Genomic DNA, 21,141 nt, shown 5'->3' with positions numbered 1-21,141 from the left:
TTTTTGTTTTTCTCCATTTTCGCTCCGCTGCACGACATTTCCTTTTTTCTTTGTTGACAGCATTATAGTTCAACCAGGGCGAGGCTCTGGTTTTCTTCTTTTTCGTTTTTAGTGGGGCGACAGAATTTAATACAGATGACAGTGCATCATTGAGATTTTCTACCATTTCATTTAGAGAGCTGTCATGATTGTGTGGTTCATGTAGTCTGATAAGATTTATGAACTTTGATTCAGCCTTGTCGTTTAGGAGCCTCTTTTGAACTATGATTTATTTTTTTGTTTTAGTAAGGGTTATTTGAGTATCAAAAAATATACAGTGATGGTCGGAGAGAGATAATTCAGTTATTTAAAAAAAAAAATTATGCTTAGCCCAGTTGTTGTTATGACTAAGTCTAATGTATTCCCAAGCCTGTGTAACTGTCTTCTTGACAGTTACAGACTATAGCGGTGTCATCAGCGTATCTTATATTGGTGATGTTCTCTTCGCCAAGTTTTACTCCTTTCCCTCCTCTCAGACCTTTTTTCATCAGTGATTCACTGTACATATTAAAGAGTACAGGGGACAAGATGCATCCTTGTCTTACACCCTTCTCCACGGGAAGTCTCTTGATTTCTCCTTTCCTATTCTAACATTAGCCTTCTGCCTCCAGTATAAGTTGGCAATTATTCTTCGGTCAGAAACTGGTATTTTGAATTCTTCCATTGTTCTCATCAATGTTGTATGTTCAACTCTGTCGAAGGCCTTTGTGAAATCGATGAAGCAAATATACAGCTTCTTCTGTTGGTCTATCGATTTTTCACCAATGATTCTGAGTTGGCAGATTGCATCTCTTGTTCCTTTTCCTTTGCGAAAACCCATTTGGCTATCCGAGAGCTGATGTTCAATTATGGGTTCTATTCTGTTCTTGATGATTTTCAGGAGTACTTTTGATGCATGAGATATTAAACTGATAGTCCTGTAATTGTTGCATTCTGTGGCTCTTCCGGTCTTTGGGATCGGAATGAACATTGATTTTAGGAAATCATTTGGAATATTTCCTGTGTTAAAGATGTTTACCAGTTTCACAAGGAGCTTGATGCATCTGTCACCAGAGTTCTTAATCAGTTCAGCAGGGATCTCATCCTCGCCGGGTGATCTGTCCGTGGCCAGTGACTTCACAGCCTCTTCAACTTATTTTTTCATGATCTGGACTTTTTCTATCAAGTCAAGTCAAGAGTTTTATTTGTCACGGCATACAAGTATACAATGAAATGCGGGTGGTCTTGCCCGCAACGATGTGCAATACAGTAGTACAACATATAATGGAATCCAATAAACAATAAACAACATTGTGCAATAAACAGGTAACATAGTGGGACATCACGGTATTTGTACATAGTTATTTACAGAGCATGAAGGACATGCTAGGTCTTTTGGTAGCACTGTTACTATACTATTTTTAAAGTGACCTTTCCTTTGTGGCCATAAGTGTGGGCGTGTGCAGCATGAGTGAGTGCTTTCTCATGTTAAAGTGGCTGCTAGTGTGCGAGCGTGCACAGCGTGCGTGTCGTGTGTGTGCTAATGTGTGCTTGTGTGTGGAGAGTTCAGTGTTCTGTGACCCTCAGTGTTCATTGTTCAAGGCTCTGATGGCCTGGGGGAAGAAGCTGAGCCGAAGCCTCTCTGTCCTAGTAGCTGTTGTTCGCAGGCGTCTGCCTGACCTCAGCAGCTGGAACAGGCTGTTATTGGGGTGGTGAGGGTCTTTCATTATTCTGCAGGCTCTGGATTTGCACCTCTTGTTGTATAGAGCCTGCAGGGGAGGTAGTGCAATACCCGTGGTACGCTCGGCAGAGCGCACCACTCTCTGTAGGGCCTTCTTGTCCTGTGCCGTGCTGTTTCCATACCAGGCAGTGATGTTTCCAGTCAAGATGCTCTCTACAGCTCCGGCGTAGAAGGACTGGAGTATCTTCCCCGATACTCTGAACTTCCTTAACTGTCTCAGGTGGTAGAGGCGCTGCTTTCACCTTTTTTACGACTGTGTCTGTGTGTTGACCATGTCAGATCCTCTGAGATGTGGACCCCCAGGTACTTGAAGCTGCTCACCCTGTCCACGGTGGCCCCATTTATCCTCAGTGGTGTGTGTATCTCCTGCTGTCCTCTCCTATAATCCACGAGCAGCTCATTGGTTTTACCAATGTTCAGGAGCAGGCTGTTGTCTTGGCACCAGCGTTCCAGTACCTCGACCTCCTCCCGGTACACATGTGATCCTTGACCAGCCTCTCGAAACATTTCATGGCCACAGAGGTGAGTGCCACCGGTCTGTAGTCATTGAGACAGCGCCACTGTTTGCACCAAACCGCGCGTAGAAGGTGTTGAGCTGGTCCGCAAGGGAGGCGTCGTCGCTCCCCATTGAGGGGGCGCTGACTTTGTAGTCAGTTATAGTCCTCAGTCCCTCTTGTGTCATTCTGTGCCATTTGTGCCTCCATCTTGTCTCTTCTAGACTAATTCCTGTGTCTGATGTTCTGTTCTGGTCTTTATATAGTGTTTCCATATACTCTGCCCATCTATTGATTATTTCCTCCTCGTTAAGGAGCAGTTTTCCTTCTTTGTCTCTGACACCTTGGGTTGTTTTTTCCTCTTCCTTGTTAGTTGTTGGATCTTGTTGTACATGAGAATCAGCCTTAGAGAAACCGAGATAGCCTGACTTCAATCATCGGGTTAATTTAAAAGCATAGAGGCCTAGAAGCGTGGCTAATGGCGCACATACCAGCGAGGCTAACTGCCTAAGAAACGGGCACAGACGCACTGAAAGAGGATTTCACACATCAAGATGTACCCATCAATGGACCAATTATTACATGCTTTCGTAGAGGACAAGAAGCCTTCAGTTGACTTCTTCAGACATTAAGCACCCTCCACAGGAAAGGGAATGATCTCCCCAAATTTCTTTTTTAAATAAATACAAAAATATATATATTATTTTTATTTGTACTTACTTTTTTCATTCAGGGGGTAGTCGACTACCAGTCGACTATCGGCGAATTTCGGCCAATCAAAGTCGACTATACAAATCCTTAGTCAGGGACAGGCCTACAAAGTAGGTAACATATGCCCCTTTTCCACTGCATGGTACCTACTCGACTCTACTCTACTCTAGTCAAGTCAAGTCAAGAGTTTTATTTGTCACGGCATACAAGTATACAATGAAATGCGGGGGGTCTTGCCCGCAACGATGTGCATAATACAATAGTAATATATAATAGAATCCAATAGAACGACATTGTGCAATAACAAGTAAACAAAGTAGGGCATATCGGTATATGTACATGAGTTATTTACAAAGCATGGTAGGACATGCTACTGTAGGTCCTGTGGTAGTGCAATACACTGTTCGCTACGGATGAGGCACTGGGTCTTTATGTACACTGCTATACAATACAATCTCAAGTTATACTATACTATTCTTAAAGTGGCCACTCTACTCTGCATTTTCGGTTTTCCATTACCAAAATACCTGGTACCAGGTACTTTTGGGTTCTTTTTTAGTCCCTGCTCTGTCGAGGTTCCAAGCGTCACACATTGGAGCGTCTGCACAAAAACAGAAAGCCGCCATCTTTAATGCCTCGCTTAGGATTCATTATTTGTTTGCAGCAGGAACAAGTGCAATAAACAAAAAAGGGTACATTCACTGTGTATTCTGCTTCATTTATTGATGAAACAAAACCGACATCAACACAATTTACCACCGAGAGGAGCGTTTACTCTCACAAAAAGATAGCTGATTTGTTAAGCTTGTTGTTAGCTTATGTGCTAATGTGCTTGCGTTTTAGCATGGCTAGCGTACATACCGTGATCAATATAACTCGCTATGTGATTGTTTGTACTAGTAACATTAATGCTAGTAGAATAGACACAACGTGAGGTAATCACCATCCATTTGAAACCGGTTATTACCTAATGCTAACGCTAACGTTAGCAGATAGACACGAGAGGTAACGTTAAAGCTTGTAGAATAGACACAACGAGAGGTAATGTTAACGTTAGCAGAATAGACACGAGAGGTAACGTTGACGTTAGCAGAATATACACAACGAGAGTCTGGTTAATGTTGTTATTTGGATTGATTGATTGAAAACTGTGTTTACTCTGGCTTGCTCCAAGCCCTCACGGACATAGCTATGCTCACGGAGCTCTCATGCTGTACCCCAGCGGCCCCGCCTCCCCACACGGAGACAAACGGAGTACTACCTGCAGTGGAAAAGGAACGAAGTACCAGGTACCTAAAGCGCGTAGAGTAGAGTAGGGTAGAGAGTCGAGTAGGTACTATGCAATGGAAAAGAGGCAATAGTGAAGCTCCGTAAGTGTTTTGTTAGTCTGTTTAGTATTGTGAGTTATTGTGGAACTCATTTTATATTGTAGGTACAGTATAGTGTATTTTTGTTTTGTTATTTTTGCTTCCGTCACTGGTTCTAAGTAAATGTCACCTCTGCACCGTGGGAGGCCGGCGAATAAAGAACACCAAACATTTTATTTATTTAAATTAATTAATTAATTTAGTATATATCACTGATTCTTGAGAGTCGGGACAAAACATGTCCTACATAGAAAAGTCTAATTTATATAAAAAATAAATAAATTAATAATGATTGACATACTCACAAAGTTCAATCTAAATGTATTGTGTATACTGATGTTATGTTTTAGCACATATATTTGTTTTTGGGGGGATATTTGTTTAAATGTATAATCTGTGGTTAGAAGCTCCCATGTTAATTTTCTTGTCCTCAGCAAGGGTCACATTATTGACCAGCGCAAAAAAGCTTGAAAAACCTCTAAGGGTTATAAATGTATGCATGTCATGAAACTCAAATAATATTTCCCATAGGAATCTGCCTATCAAAGTTGTGTCCTCAGTTTATGTCAACTCCGTCAGACTTTTTCATAAACCTAATTAAATCAGGCAATAGCATGGCCAGCTCTATCCCTGAGGACCCCTTTTCCTTTCCCTGCCACGTGTATGCCTTCGACGACGGAACTGCATTTCCGCGTTCGAGTTTTGCGCTCTGATTGGCCAGGTCATGTGACATGTGCGCCAATCGTGGGACAGCAAGTTCCTCGCCTATTTCCGGGTCTAACAGCCTACAAACTACCTGGCGTTCTATCGCCATGCTCTAAGACAAACTCTAACCTTAACCAACTTCGAAAGAGTGCCTAAGCTTAACCGTCGGAATCAGGGCAGGCGTTCTATCGCCATGCTCTAAGACAAACTCTAACCTTAACCTACTTCGAAAGAGCGCCTAAGCTTAACCATTGTAGAAACTTGCGGTCCCACGATTGGGCGTACGTGTCACATGACCAGAAATGACCTGGCCAATCAGAGACGCGGAAATGCAGTTATGTTGTAGAAGGCATTCAGGCGTCCCTGCCTGTGGTGAATGCAACACTACCACACATGGTCTGGTAAATTTGATACTTTTTGATATTTTAGACAAACAATGTCAATATTCCTATAATAATAATAATAATAGATTGGATTTGTAATGCACTTTTTGTTCGCTGGGATCCCAAAGTGCTACACTACATGGTTAAAACAGTTAAAAAAAAAAAAATAGAATAAAATAGTTATTAGTAAAACAAATAAAATAAAATACAGAATAAAAATAGAACATAGTTAATTAAAAACATAGTATAAACAGACAATTTAAAAACAGAGCGCAATAAAATTTAAATAAAAAGCTAACAGTCAAAGGCCTTTTTAAACAGATAGGTTTTCAGGCCTGCTTTGAAAGAGTCCAGGCTCTGTGGTGCCCTCAGCTGGATGGGGAGGCTGTTCCACAGGCGTGGTGCAGCCGTGCAGAAGGCTCGGTCACCCATGGTGCAGAGCCGGGTATTGGGGACCTGAAGGAGCAGGCTACCTGCGGATCTGAGGGTGCGGGTGAAGGATTGTGGAGTGATGAGTTCCTGAAGGTAGAGGGGTGCGTGTCCGTTTATGCAGTTATGGGTGATTGTAAGGATTTTGTAGTTGATCCGGGATGAGACGGGGAGCCAGTGTAGTGAGTGAAGGATGGGGGTTATGTGATCGTGTTTACGGACTCTCATCAGGATCCTGGCAGCGCTGTTCTGGATGTATTGCAGCTTTTGGATGCTCTTGCCAGGAATCCCGATGAAGAGTCCGTTACAGTAGTCCAGTCTTGAGGAGATAAAGGCATGGACAAGCTTCTCTGCATCTGACAGGGTTAGAATGGGACGGAGTTTTGATATGTTTTTTAGGTGATAGAATGAGGTCTTGCAGAGGTGTTTTATGTGGGTGTTGAAGGTCAGGTGGGGGTCAAATCGAACCCCCAGATTTGTGACTGAGGGGGAGAGGGGGATTACCTGGCCGTCAAAGGTGAGATGGGATATGGATGAAGACTGAACCTGGTGGGGGGTGCCAATTAGGAGTGCCTCGGTTTTCTTGCTGTTTAGTTGGAGGAAGTTGCTGTTCATCCATGCCTTTATCTCCCCAAGACAGGTGGTGAGGCATGACAGAGCTGCAGAGGGGTTTGGGGCCGTTTTTATGTAGAGTTGTGTGTCATCGGCATAACAGTGGAAAGACATTCCATGTCTGCCGATGACACGACCGAGGGGGAGCATGTAGGTGATGAATAGAATGGGACCAAGAACCGACCCCTGCGGAACACCACAGGTGACCTCGAGCAGCCTGGACTTGTGTCCTCCCAGTGAGACATATTCTGTCCTGCCTAAGAGGTAGGACTGGAACCACTGTAGTGCATGGCTCGACAGTCCAACAGTGTTGTGGAGGCGCTCCAGGAGGATGGTGTGGTCCACAGTGTCAAACGCCGCTGTCAGATCGAGGAGGATGAGGAGTGATGGTGATCCTGCGTCAGCGGTCATTAGGAGGTCATTCGTCACCCTGAGCAGAGCTGTTTCCGTGCTGTGGGATGAGCGAAAGCCTGACTGGAACTTCTCGAACAGGGTGTTATTTTTAAGGTGGTCCTGGAGCTGGGAGGCAACTACCTTTTCCAAAACCTTGGATAGAAAGGAAAGGTTCGAAATAGGCCTGTAGTTGGCAAGAACCTCCGGGTCCAGGGTGGGCTTCTTTAGGAGGGGGCTGATGATGGCAACTTTGAGGGTGGATGGGATATGGCCAGTTTGAAGGGAGAGGTTAACAGCCTGGGTGATGATTGGTCACAGCTGGAACATGTCAACACCATCTCTCCGTTATTATACTTTTAAAAAACAATAGTGGATTGAATTCAAGTGTTTCAGTGAGATTATTAAGACAGCTAGCAACTGCCAAAAAACTAGCTAGCTGCAGTGCACAATACAGGCTTGGAGGGACAATGTGTGCCCTTTTGTCAACTCCGTCGGACATCAACTCCATAACCTCATATATGCTATTATTATACTATTTTCGAACATGGTAAAGGATTTAAATGTTATTTCAGAGTTTTATCTGCACATCTGTGCATATAATACAGGGCTGTACGCTAAGCTTTTTCACTAGGGGCACACTTGCCCCTAAATTAGAAATTTAGGGGCAAAAAATATGTTTTAGGGGCAAATTTTTAAATAACAATTTTACCATTATAGTGCAAAAAAATATGTTCCTCCTGCCTCATTACTGTGGTCCTTTTATTTAACATTTAAGTGCTTTTGTTGTCAGGTTTGTATCTTTTATAATGAACCAACTAGGGCTGGGCGATATGGCCTAAATATGATATCACGATATTTTCTGACCTTTCGGCGATACACGATACACATCACAATGTTTTTCTTTTTTACCCCAAACAATTCATTATGAGGCTTACCAAGACAGTATGAGTTTGCAAGCTAACATTAAAGACAAAATAAAATACCCATGCATTTAGCATTTTTATATTATATATTAGATTTAGATTATTGGATTATTAGATTATATATTGCATATATTTAGCAATGAGATATTATATGATTTAGATATGAAATATGATGAATTGAAAATGGGGGACCCTGATGTAAACAAGACAAAAGTCTTTCTCTGGTCTGCATCCCCTTAACAATTGTATGTATTGAGCTGTACTGTACCCATTCTGCAATATGTTAATAAAGTTTTAAACCAATCAATCAATAAATAGCATTTTAGCATTTTTATGAAACTACTGTATATTTGTATGTCTCTAAATGTTTTGATGAATTGAAAATGGAGGACCCTTATGTAAAAAAGCCGAAAGTCTTTCTCTGGTCTTCATCCTCCTGTACTGTATTGTACCCAATATGCAATCTGTTAATAAAGTTCTCATTCATTAATTCTGACGGAAAACAGAATCATTTTGATTGACAGTAGAGTCTGCCAATTACGTCACAACGCTTGCACCCGCCCTGCTGTTCTTAGCACCAATCGGCAAGCGCATTCGTTTTTGACTTCCTGAATGCCCCGTGTGCTGACATCAACAAAGCTACTTACATTAGCTCCCCGCGGCCCACGAGTAGGAGACCAGTGCTCTGCAGGATGACTAAATGAGGCATAATGATTTTACCTCAACGAATGTTATAATAAAAGCCTTTCCATACATCTGTCTGATTGAAAACTTTATTAACAGACCGCGGAATGGGCATATCTCAGCACAGGCTGAGATATGAACGAGTAACGTGTGGACCAGATTGACGCGACACAAGGTTTACACAACAGCCCCCACCCCTTGTTTTATTGTATTTGTACCTGTACTACCTGCTGTCAGCTGTTTATCTCTCTCTGTGAGCTTGATTAGCTCACGTTAGCTAGCGTTAGCTCCGCGGCTAACCCTGAACTAAATCAATGACATCATTTAGAGTAGTTTTCACTGCACATAGAAGCAGCCAAACAGCGGGAGAATTTCGGGAGCATATGGCCAAAACCCAGTTAGGAACCATCGATTCCCATCCCTACTACTAACTTTACTTTTCTTCATAGCTAAATCAGCCAGTCTATCAGAGTGAGTGCTCAGTTGATTTTCCCCGCTGATCATACCTGAGTGCTCAGCGTCATCACACGCCTTGGATCATTTAGGAGTGAAATGCGAATGCAAGGCTTGAAATCCCTACTCGCAAGCCCGCCCCCAAATATTATTTACCAATCGCAACGGCCAATTAAAGGGGCAATTTGCGATGAGATCATCGCAGCGTACAGCCCTGTAATAGCATGCATTACAATACACCTCTGACTTTTAGAGCATGGGCAGGCTGTGGTCTGCTTATTGAATAATTGTCTTACTTTCCCAGCACATGCTCTATACCAGGGGTAGGCAACCCTAGGCACGCGTGCCTGCATAGGCACACAGGGGCATTTTCATAGGCACAGGGGGCAGCATTAAAAAAAAAATTAAAGGAAAATTATTTATTTATTTTTTGCTTTAAAATATTATAGTGAAATATTTTGCACTGTTGTCGCATTTATCTTGTTGAAATCCTCCCACAGGTTCTTTTTACTACGACATATTTAATTGAGACCCTTTATTTGTTTATTATTTCAATTTAGCTGGAAATACATTGCTACATCATTCAGTAACATTTGCAGAGCCTTATAACAAAAACATTATTACGGTCACCATTGTGACCAGTGGGATTAATCAACACATTTTATTATTTATTTTTCTATTTCATTGAACATTGCACATGTTAAAAGCAATTTTTTTACTCAAAATGTGAGTATTACCAAGTCAACTTGTGTTCTTAAAACAATGACAATAAACATAGTTTTATTAGGTTGAAATAATGTGGTTGTGTATGAATGAATGAATGAATGAATGAATGAATGAATGTATTCACACACACACACACACGATACATTACATGTGTGCCAGGTCTCCCAAGAAGCTATTTAAAGCTTTTGGAGGGAGCCTGAACACGTATATAAACAGAATATAAACAACAAAACAATAAACAAAAAACAAAACAAAACATACAACGTGGGTAGGTTTACACACCTACCTACTAACTGACATATAACAGAGATACATAATACAGACAATTGTATTCCTAAGTTATAATTTTAATTAGAGATATGATTTAAGCAGTTCCTCTTTCAGTGATTTTTTTAATGTTTTAAAGGTTTTAGTCATTTTCAGATTTTCGTCAAGCTTGTTCCAGATCTGTGGACCCCTGCATGCTATGCTTAGGCTAGCACAATTGAGCCTTCTCCTCTTGCCAAATATAAGATGCTTATTTCTTGTGTTGTGGATGTGCAGTGGTTGGCAGACTGGGACAAGCTCAGACAGTCTGTGATTCATGTTGTTGACAACTTGATACATAATTGATGCGTTTTGATGAATGTTAAATTCAGCGAGCCTCAGGAGACCAAAACGATGGAACAGAGGCTTTGAGGGCGCTCTATACCCGGACCATACTTACTTGTACTTATTTTTCTGTAACTTATTATGGATTGAAAACTGAAAACCTTAATGCACAGTAACTGAACTCAATATTTTTAAGTTCTGGTAACTTATTATTATTATTTTTTTTACAGTGTAGTCTTGCGATCAATCAAAACTTATTTACACAATATACCTCACATTCACCCTCCATTCACATCCTGGTATTCTCCTGGTGTTCTCCATTAGGCCTGTAGGTGGAGATATGACAGCACACGTACAGTACACACACTGATGGTGTGTGATGTGTCCAAAAATGAATGGGCAAATATGAGTGAAATGGTCGCACTGTATGCAGCTGTTTGTCTGCATTGCATTCCCCCCCCCCCAACTCAGATTTAGGGTTGATACAACCATCATAATAATATTGTTAATAATAGCAATAACAATAATGATGTAATAATGTAAAAATTATCATTAAAAAGACCTGATTATGAGAAAAGATTTTACGATGCATGGAATATTGTTGAGGCACACTAGTTACAAATATATTTCAAACAGGCACTCCATGTCAAAAAGGTTGCTGACCCCTGCTCTATACTCTATACATACACGTGTTAATACATAAATATAAATATATCACTTGGGATACAAGACAGAAGAAAACAGTTGTTCTTGTTCTTATACTGTTTACTTAGATCATCAGAGCAAAGGTGCACAGTGGTAAACTGTGGATATTTCATCTTAATATATTTATAATAATTCTTAATATAGGACTGGTCCATGTGTGTCTACTGTAGATTGCTGCATCATCCTTTATCTGACTCTTTCCATCCATAGTGTAATACATTATGGTATGGAGTGATCAACAGGATAATATTTTGCTAGTCAGTTGTCTCAATCTTATCAGTTGTCAAGTGTAGAGTTCAAGAAAAATCAGGATCAGATAAAAATCAGATCAGAATATTCTAGATAACAATGCCAGACAGTACAGGGAGTCTCTCAGACAGGAAAAGCAACAAAGTAAAACGCGAAAAAGGCATTCAAGAGAAATAAAAACTTTACAAAGATTACAAATGTAACAAAGCAACGAAACAACCTGATAAAAACAATCATGTGCAGAAACAAGGCTACAAATACATCACCACTGGAATCTCCAGGCACGGAAACAAAGAAGATGCTATCAGGAAGCAAAGTAAGGAATCTGAAAATCCAAAAGGCCCTTCTATTCTACAACATCCCCAGAAGAGAGCTGAAGACAAACAAACAAACTCCTGGCCCACGGCGCCAAAAAACAAGCACTGAGTGTGTCATCAGGCACGATTCTTAAAAAGTATCGTCTTCTTCAACAAATTAAAGAGTTTGGGTTAACCTACAAGTTAATGAGAGAAAAGGAGCAGCCTCAGAAAAAGCCAACATTCATACAGGGTATAACACAGACTGTTCAGGATTTCTTCCTGAACTCTGCACGTGTGATGACGGATAAGACTGACACAATCACCAGGAACAAGATGAAGCGGCAGAGAATGATCCTGCCAGACTCTATGCTCAACCTCCACACTGAATTCCAGATTAAGAACCCCACTGTAAAGCTGAGCTATTCTTCATTCTGTGCTCTGAGGCCCTTCTATGTCACAGCACCAAAAGCATCTGATCGGAAGACATGTCTGTCAAATACATGAAAATGCATGCTTAATGCTCAAGGTCCTTAAAATGTCTGGTGTTGTGAAGTCAAACAAACTGGATGACAGTTTTAAATTAGTTTGTTGCTCTCCAGCAAGTGAGGCCTGCCTTCTTTGCGCCTGCTCACAATGTCTAAACAAAGGTACAGTTACAACCCAACAAACAAAATCGATGTTCAATGGAGGCAGTGGGAGAGTTCAAGAAGACACACAATGGAATCGACATCAACACTAAGCTCGTCGAACACCGAGGCAGCCTTTCAGAGCTCATCAAACTCTATGAGCAAAAACTTAGAAAGGAAACCACAACACATGTGTGTTCAGTGCGAAACCAGTCAAAAGAATACAGCAACACAATTGAGTCCTGTGATGAAAGTACAGCAATCGTCCGTATTGACTTTTCAGAATCCTGGAAATTCAAATATAAAGCTGAAGTTCAGGCCTGCCATTTTGGACAAAATCTGCCACAGATAACACTCCATACCGGAATGTATTACACTAAGGGTGGAAAGGCAGGGTTTTGCACACTGTCAGAGTCAAAGAGACAGGATGCTGCGGCAATCTGGACACAAATGGATCCAGTCCTAAAAGTTATCAAGACAAAATATCCACAGGTTACCACCGTGCACTTTTGGTCTGATGGTCCAAGTAAACAAGAACAAACAAGAACAAGTTTTTTCTTCTGTCTGGTATCCCACCTACACTGGGTTTGAAAGGACAACTTGGAAATTCTTCCCCACATCCCATGGTAAGGGCGCACCAGACGGCATTGGCGGAACAGTAAAAAGAACAGCTGACAACCTGGTCCTGAGAGGAAATTATGTGACGGATGGACACATATTCTTCAAAAAGGTCTCAAACAGTCTGATTGGTGTTCAGTTGTATCACATTGTGGAAGAAGACATGCAAAGATACAACACACTTCTCATGAATCCTCTCAAAGCGGTTCCCTCAACAAGACAAATACACCAGATCATCGCACAAGGACAGGATCCACCACAGACAAGTTGAGACAACTATCCTGCTTTTACTTTTGCAGCAAGATGTTGGATTCAGTGCTTCTGCCCAGCTACCTCCTATTACTATGGCAACTCAGGAGAACAGCAGAGTGATACACGGAGGGCAAGGAAGAAGAGACCTCTGGTCATGTTGTGGCAGGAGATGGAAAATGAGATGGAAGAGGGTATGGAGATGGAAGATGTAATGGAGGAGTTGGACGAAGAACCTTTGAAAGGTCCTGAGGGTACGGTGACAGTAACGACTGTTAGCAGCCTTAGTAATGGAGACTGGTTAGCAGTAGTATATGATGACCACTGGTGGCTAGCCAAGACCATCGATGTGAATAATGAGCAACAAGATGTGAAAGTGGAATTTCAGCATCCCCATGGTCCAACAGAAAAGGTTCAGCTCAAACGTGGCAAGAAGGATGTCTGTTTCTGCCCAGTTCAAGACATAGTGAAACTAATCAGAAATGCAGAAGGAAAGGAAGAGGAGAAGTGGGTGAGAAAGTGGAGATGAGGAAGTGGTGTAGAAGAGGTAGATGAAAACAGGGACGAGAAGAAGGGGTCCTGGTCTCCATTACTGTTTTTGTTGTTGGAAACGGTGCATTTTGTAATAGTTGGAAACGGTGTATGTAAAGTTAGTTGTTTATTACAATTGAGTTAACAAAATGTTCAGTATAAGACAAGGAGTTATTAGTTCTTATTATTGTCACTTCCATCTGTTTAAAAAATGTATCAGAGATGCAAATCCAATTTTGTCAACTCCGTCAGTTTCTCGTCAACACTGTCAGATCTTTGTCAACACCGTCAGATGTTTATTTTTGTTAATTTTGGGGAAAATACAAATTCCTTCTTCAGTTTATGTTGTTTAAGTAATAAAGGAGCGTTAGATCTTCATCCTCTTGTGTCTTATTTACTTAATGATCTTTTTTTTTATCATATCAAAATTAAAAACTAAGTTTGAAAATGCAAATATTTCTAACTCTGGGTTTTCAGAATAGTGTGAAATTACACCTGAGGTTTATATATTATATTTTATTGCATACCAGAGTAACTAAACACTATTACAACATACTTCAGAACTTTAGATTCTTGTTGGACTGGAATAATTAGAATTATATACTTTTTTGTGTGTCTGACGGAGTTAACACAAATCAAGTTTCAAAGGGAAACATGTGAATTTGTTGAAAATGTTTTTCTATGTAGAGCACGCACCTTTACATGGTTAAATAGCTCAGACCTTTCTCTACATGAATATATAACTCTAATCAATATAGTGTGTATTCTCAAAATATAATATTTAAAAAGTGTTTTGTCCCGACTCTCAAGAATCAGTGATATATATTACATATTTATAGGTATATTTATATAAATGTATTTATATATAAATGTATGTAATGTAATGTGGATTGTATAGAGATAGTGTTTATACATATAATTAACAATAGATTAAATTATCATTTGTGATAGTTAAATAGGGGTAGGAATTTAAAAAAGTGTACGTTTTTTTTTTTTTTTTATATATATTATGTCAAACAAACAGATTTATTTTATTTTTATACTTGTTCGAAAATAAAAATCTTTCATTCATTAATTAATTTATTCCTGTTCTTCCAGTTCCTGTTCCTGTCTGAGGTGCTACAGTGGAGAGCCCAGACCACTCCGGACCATGTGCTCTACACGCTGCTCAACTCCAGGGTAACAGCTCTCTCTGATATGTTAGTTAGTTACTATATTATCCAGTCGCTCATTTGAACCACCATATTTATTTTCAATGCCGACATAATATTGGAAATAAAATGTATCTTTGTATACTGAAATATACTGAAATATAATATTTCATCATCTATCCCCTTTGTGTGTGTGTGTGTCCATGTTTGTGTGTGTGCATGCGTGTGTCCGTGTGTGTGTGTTTGCGCGTGTCCATGTGTGTGTGTGTGCGTGTGCATATGGCCCACACCAGGGCACCACAGCCAGTTCTCTGACGTGTCTCCAGCTCCACAAGCGGGCAGAGAAGATAGCAGCCATGCTGGCTGAACGAGGTCACCTACAGGACGGAGACCATGCTGCACTGGTCTACCCACCAGGTAACACTCAGCAGTCCTTCACAGTAGAAACCATAGACATTATATAAAGGCTAGATGACTCACCCGCGCTGCTGACCAATGGAGACTGACGTTGCCACATGGCAGCCATCTTGCCACAGGCAGCACGCCCACTCATAACATGAATGTCTATGTGCATGTACTATTGAAATAACCATAGCTTGCAACCGATTTTCAAACGGTTTGGTTTGTTATAAACGTCAGAGATGTAATTATCATTGATTGAAATCAAATCAAATCAAATTTATTTATAGGGCCCGACAACACACGTTAATGTCCCCATGGGCCGTACAGGTCTTCTTTAAACAAGTCAAGAAGAAAACATAACAATAAGTCAAGAACAGAACAAGAACACCATAAGGTCCAAAATTTTTTAGATGAATGCAAATAAATGAAAGAATGCAAGCACTCCCAGACCCAGACATACCCCACGCGAAGGTAAGGAAAAACTCACTAAAACCTAACAATAGGGAAAAAAGCTCCACAGGCAGTGTGGAGGAGAGAAACCTTAGAAGGGCCATTCAAGGGGGGATCTCCCTTCTTAGATGTTGGTGATAGTAGTGTTGCAGACGGACAGTTGGTAAGCATGCACTCATGTGTGAGGTGAAACACAGATGAGTGCATGCAATAGCAACTGTACATTTTGAAAGATTAAAGATAGAGCTAATAGCGATAGCAACTGAACATTTTGAAAGATTAAAGATAGAGTTGATAGCGGATCTATTTGAGGCACAGGGGCGGCGCAAAGAGGGTCACGTCCTCCCCGTCTTAGTCACGGGACATTCAACACTCCGGTCGTTGCTCAGGGACAGCCGGAGACAGGGAGATAGGGGGTGGCGCAGAGAGGGTTGCGAACTCCCCGACATCATCGCGGGAGATTGAAAGAAAGACTTTCATCTTGTTTACATCAGGGTCCCTCATTTTCAATTCATCATGACATTTATGACATACACGACATACAGATATACAGATATATCATGACATTTATGACACAAATCGATCTCTAAACAATGTTTGTATGTCTCCGTAATGGTACTGTATGATTCTGGCCTGGTAGGTTAAGCCACCGCTCGATACAGTTTCTATATCTATCCCACCGTGTCTGTGTAAAATCTTGTACACGTTCTTTCTGAGCGGACGTGAGATGCATATAACATTGTTTAGAAACCTTTTTGCGAACTTTAGAAGGTGTTTCTTGTCCATTTTCGTCCGTAACGTTACTCTGTGGATGTCATTTGTTGTCACCGGATGGCCGTATCCTCGCAACAAAGATAGCTGCTATTGGTCGAGCGCAATATACGTGACCAAACTCGCACCAATTATGTCAAATAAAACTCCATGGTGACCAGGTATCCGTTCGCGAGGAAAGATCTAGTCCCGACTTTAAAATTATGATTGCGCAAAACGGGCAGGATTGTAAATGGAGAACTTTTTATTCCTAAATCTACACCAATATATCTTTCACCCAGAGTGAAGATTGTGTAGTCCGCCGAGGTGGGAACGGGATGAAACAATACAGCCTTCACCGTACGGCCTACTGTACATACTGTATACTTATAATGGACTTTCATATGAAAATTATTTCAACATGTCAAAGCATCCTGAATCATAGCCACGTTAACTTTTAACAGGTACGTTGGCCCGTGTGCAGAACGCACGCAAGTCACGGCACTTTGCGAGCATCTAGCGGCTCGGGCTGCATTTTCCGCTGAACATATACTATACTGTTCGAAATATCTATTTGTTGCCGTTCTAACGCCACCTTACTCGACCAAACCCGTGCCTCGGTTCTCAAGTTACATGACGATATGTCAGGCGAGCGTCTTTTTACGCGCCGCCCGTCGGATGACCACCCCGGACTCCAGACACTGCCAATCAACCGCTGATGGCGGAAATTATTGGTCAGTGTGGTAGCCAACGAGCGTAGGTTTCCAATACCCCATGTGGGGTGGTGCGAATAAGGGAAGTAGGTGAAAGTTGACTAGTGAAAACCAGAAGTGAATCAGACTTCAGAACAAACAGTGGTGGATGAGGAAATGGATTTTGGAGATATTTCTTCTTTATTTTTATTTTTTTACATCTCTCAAAGACCCATTTCTGAACGTATTTTTATAAAAATTTGGGCCTGTACTACATAAGGAAATGCAGTGTTTTCCAGCGTATACCTCTATGCTGGGATATTGGAATATGGAATCTTGCAACCACTACAGAAAAATGTAAGTACTCAAGTTCAACTCAAGTTCAGACCTCTGTTACTCTATTTCATTAGCACTAAAAGTGATTTTCCTAGGGCGGCTACGTGGCGTAGTGGGCAAGACGCTCGCCACGAAATCTGGAGACGCTGGGCTTGCCTGTTCAAGCCCAGCGCTCCACATTTGCTTTCAGTTTAGCTGGTCGTCCGTACTAATACACATTGGCCGTATTAGGGGGAGGGAAACTGATGGGTGGGGATCGGGCGTTGTGGACAGCGACTCCTACAAGTCGGTTGGTGCGCCTGCGCAGTAGAATCAGGAAGTGTCGGGGGCAGCGTGAGCCTCCCACGTGTTACTCCTCGCCACTGAGAGATCGAGCTGCGCAGGTGAAAAGATGCGACTGCTGTTACCTCAAGTACCGGAGGGGACTTGTGCTATGTATGACTTAGTCCACATTGCAGCCGGCTTGTGGGAGGCAAGAAACAGCGTTCGTGACAGGGGAGGGTTGAATTGGATGGAAGAAATTGGGATGGGAGAAAATATAGAAAATGGGAGAAAAAGTGGATAAAAAAAGAAAAGTGATTTTCCTTTTTTGGATTAGTAACTTCAGAATGTTATCTTTCAAAAGAGACCAGGCTCATGCATGTGCTATAAGTATAAAGCTTTGCAAAAGAAGTATGCAGTCCTCAAGTTCAAGTAAAAAAATTGCCACTTTTCTGGGTGCCTGTTAAGAGGTTAATAACATTTGTAATAAACCAAACCATTTGTAAATCGGTTGAAAATGTAGCAAGCTACAGTATGGTTATTTCAATAGTACATGCACCATAGACATTCATGCATGCTGCCTGTGACAAGATGGCCGCCGGTGAACTACGCTGGAGACTCCGCCTTGCACCATCTAGCTATATATCTAATAGTACTAACTCCCACACATATTGCCTAAAAGCAAACATTTTACTTTCTCTTTTTCCCCCTCCTTTTTCAGATTTTCTCCCATCCCAATGTTAGTCGTTATGCCAATTCCCAATCCCCTACCTGGTTGTTGCGTTCTCTGCCCCCTACCGTCGGTCTGGGAGGGCGGAGACTATCACATGCTTCCTCCGACACATGTGTACCGCGGACTCTCACTGGGGGAGTGTAACGTGTGGAAGGATCACACTACCTCTCCCAGTTCCTTCCCTTGCTGTGCAGGCGCCCTGACCGAACTATAGGAGTCGCTGTTTACAACGACCAGGACCCACCCTCGCCGGCTTCCCACCCGCTGACACTGCCAATTGTGTCAGTATGGACGGTCGGCCAAGCCGGAGGCACCACAGCTGGATTCGATCCCACTGTCTCTGTGGTGGTAGACAGACGCTTAGTCCACTGCGCTACCCGGTCGCCCCTAAAAGCACCATTTAAATGAACTCAATAGTTAAAGGGGAAGACCACCCAAATTCAGAATTCCAATATGTTGTTTCGATAGCCTAGGAACGTTAGATCAATATTTGTGAACATGACAGTTTGTTGGTGACAATTACATTTTGGTGGTTGGTGACAATTATTTTTTTTAAATGTCGTTTTTATGGCATTTTCAGCTTTATTGTGGATAAGACAGTATGAGAGGAAATTGGGTGAAGAGATGGGGGAAGACATGCAACACGCATCCTGGGCCGGATTCGAACCCAGGACGATTGCGATTACACTGCGAGCGCAGCTATGTGGTGTGCCACCATGGCGCCAAAATTCAACACTGTTTGACAAACACTGATACTGACCCTTAGCTGCCAGAGTTGTACTCTTCCTGCTGACTTGTACAGAACGTTTAAGTCGCTTGGATAAAAGCGTTCAGCTAAATGTTAAATGTAAATGATTGTAATCGTGCATGGTAACTGAAGACTCCCTCTCTCTCTTTCTCTCCTTCCCTCCACCCCTCCCTCTCTCCTCCTTCCCCCTCTCTCCTCCTTCCCTCCGCACCCCTCTCTCTCTCCCCCCTCCCTCTCTCCATCCCGTACCCCTCCAGGTATCGACCTGATTGCGGCGTTCTATGGGTGCCTGTACGCCGGCTGCGTGCCCATCACGGTCCGGCCGCCCCACCCACAGAACATTGCCACCACGCTGCCCACCGTGAAGATGATCGTGGAGGTGAGATGAGATTACCTTCTGATGTAGATCCATGGCAGGTGACTGATGACCTGCATCTCCTTGTTATCAGTGACGAATTGCACTGGAACACTCAATTGTGTGTGTGTGTGCGTGTGTGTGTGTGTGTGTGTGTGTGTGTGTGTGTGTGTGTGTGTGTGTGTGTGTGTGTGTGTGTGTGTGTGTGTGTGTGTGTGTGTGTGTGTGTGTGTGTGTGTGTGTGTGTGTGTGTGTGTGTGTGTGTGTGTGTGTGTGTGCGTGCGTGTGCGTAATGAGTTGTAAACATTGGAAGCCTTTGTTTGATCAGTGCTTCTACGAAGTGTGATACCGTGTTAAACAAATCACGGAGCTCTCAGAATGGTAGCAGTTCGCCCGCAGCATCTAGTGCTAACGTTAAGCTCTCAGAATGATAGCAGTCCTCCCGCAGCATCTAGTGCTAACGTTAAGCTCTCAGAATGGTAGCAGTTCTCCCGCAGCATGCTAGTGCTAACGTTAAGCTCTCAGAATGGTAGCAGTTCGCCCGCAGCATGCTAGTGCTAACGTTAAGCTCTCAGAATGGTAGCAGTTCGCCCGCAGCATCTAGTGCTAACGTTAAGCTCTCAGAATGGTACACTGTAAACCCGAATAAGTTTCCAGAACTTAAAAAAATTTACGTAATCCCATGCCTCAAATTTTTTAAGTTGATCAACTCAAATGTTTTCAGTTGGCTAAGACTTACAATTCTCAGTTAAGGCAACTCAAATATGGTCTGTTACTGTGACTTAAGGTTCTCAGTTAAGTCAAATCAAATATGGTCAGTTACTCTGACTTACAGTTCTCAAGTGGAGTCAACTCAAATATGTTCAGTTACTGTGACTTACAGTTCTCAGTTAAGGCAGTTCAAATATGTTCAGTTACTGTGACTTAAGGTTCTCAAGTGGAGGCAACTCATTAATATGTTCAGTTACTGTGACTTACAGTTCTCAGCTAAGGCAATTCAAATATGTTCAGTTACTGTGACTTAAGGTTCTCTAGTGGAGTCACCTCAAATATGTTCAGTTACTGTGACTTACAGTTCTCAGTTAAGGCAGTTCAAATATGTTCAGTTACTGTGACTTAAGGTTCTCAAGTGGAGGCAACTCATTAATATGTTCAGTTACTGTGACTTACAGTTCTCAGCTAAGGCAATTCAAATATGTTCAGTTACTGTGACTTAAGGTTCTCTAGTGGAGTCACCTCAAATATGTTCAGTTACTGTGACTTACAGTTCTCAGTTAAGGCAATTCAAATATGTTCAGTTACTGTGACTTAAGGTTCTCAAGTGGTGTCAACTCAAATATGTTCAGTTACTGTGACTTACAGTTCTCAGTTAAGGCAGTTCAAATATGTTCAGTTACTGTGACTTAAGGTTCTCTAGTGGAGGCAACTCAAATATATTCAGTTACTGTGACTTACAGTTCTCAGTTAAGGCAGTTCAAATATGTTCAGTTACTGTGACTTAAGGTTCTCTAGTGGAGTCACCTCAAATATGTTCAGTTACTGTGACTTACAGTTCTCAGTTAAGGCAATTCAAATATATTCAGTTACTGTGACTTAAGGTTCTCAAGTGGTGTCAACTCAAATATGTTCAGTTACTGTGACTTACAGTTCTCAGTTAAGGCAGTTCAAATATGTTCAGTTACTGTGACTTAAGGTTCTCAAGTGGTGTCAACTCAAATATGTTCAGTTACTGTGACTTACAGTTATCAGTTAAGGC

The 21,141-nt window shown here is 41.8% G+C and overlaps 1 protein-coding gene across 1 annotated transcript in view; it reads left to right on the top strand.

Moving 5' to 3' along the window:
• The window catches only part of dip2ca (disco-interacting protein 2 homolog Ca), an 837,941-nt gene that overhangs the window by 743,574 nt on the left and 73,226 nt on the right, over positions 1 to 21,141 (top strand). Inside the window, exons 22-24 of the mRNA XM_084312140.1 lie at positions 14,606 to 14,686; positions 14,952 to 15,075; positions 19,288 to 19,409. Of these exons, the coding sequence (XP_084168266.1) occupies positions 14,606 to 14,686; positions 14,952 to 15,075; positions 19,288 to 19,409 (327 nt within the window). The remainder of the gene's footprint in view (positions 1 to 14,605; positions 14,687 to 14,951; positions 15,076 to 19,287; positions 19,410 to 21,141) is intronic.

The sequence above is a fragment of the Notolepis coatsorum genome (genome assembly GCF_963971535.1).
Source record: "Notolepis coatsorum genome assembly, chromosome: 4".
Classification (NCBI taxonomy): Eukaryota; Metazoa; Chordata; class Actinopteri; order Aulopiformes; family Paralepididae; genus Notolepis; species Notolepis coatsorum.
The sequence above is the reverse complement of the archived record's forward strand: the minus strand, read 5'-3'. Positions and strand labels throughout refer to the sequence as shown.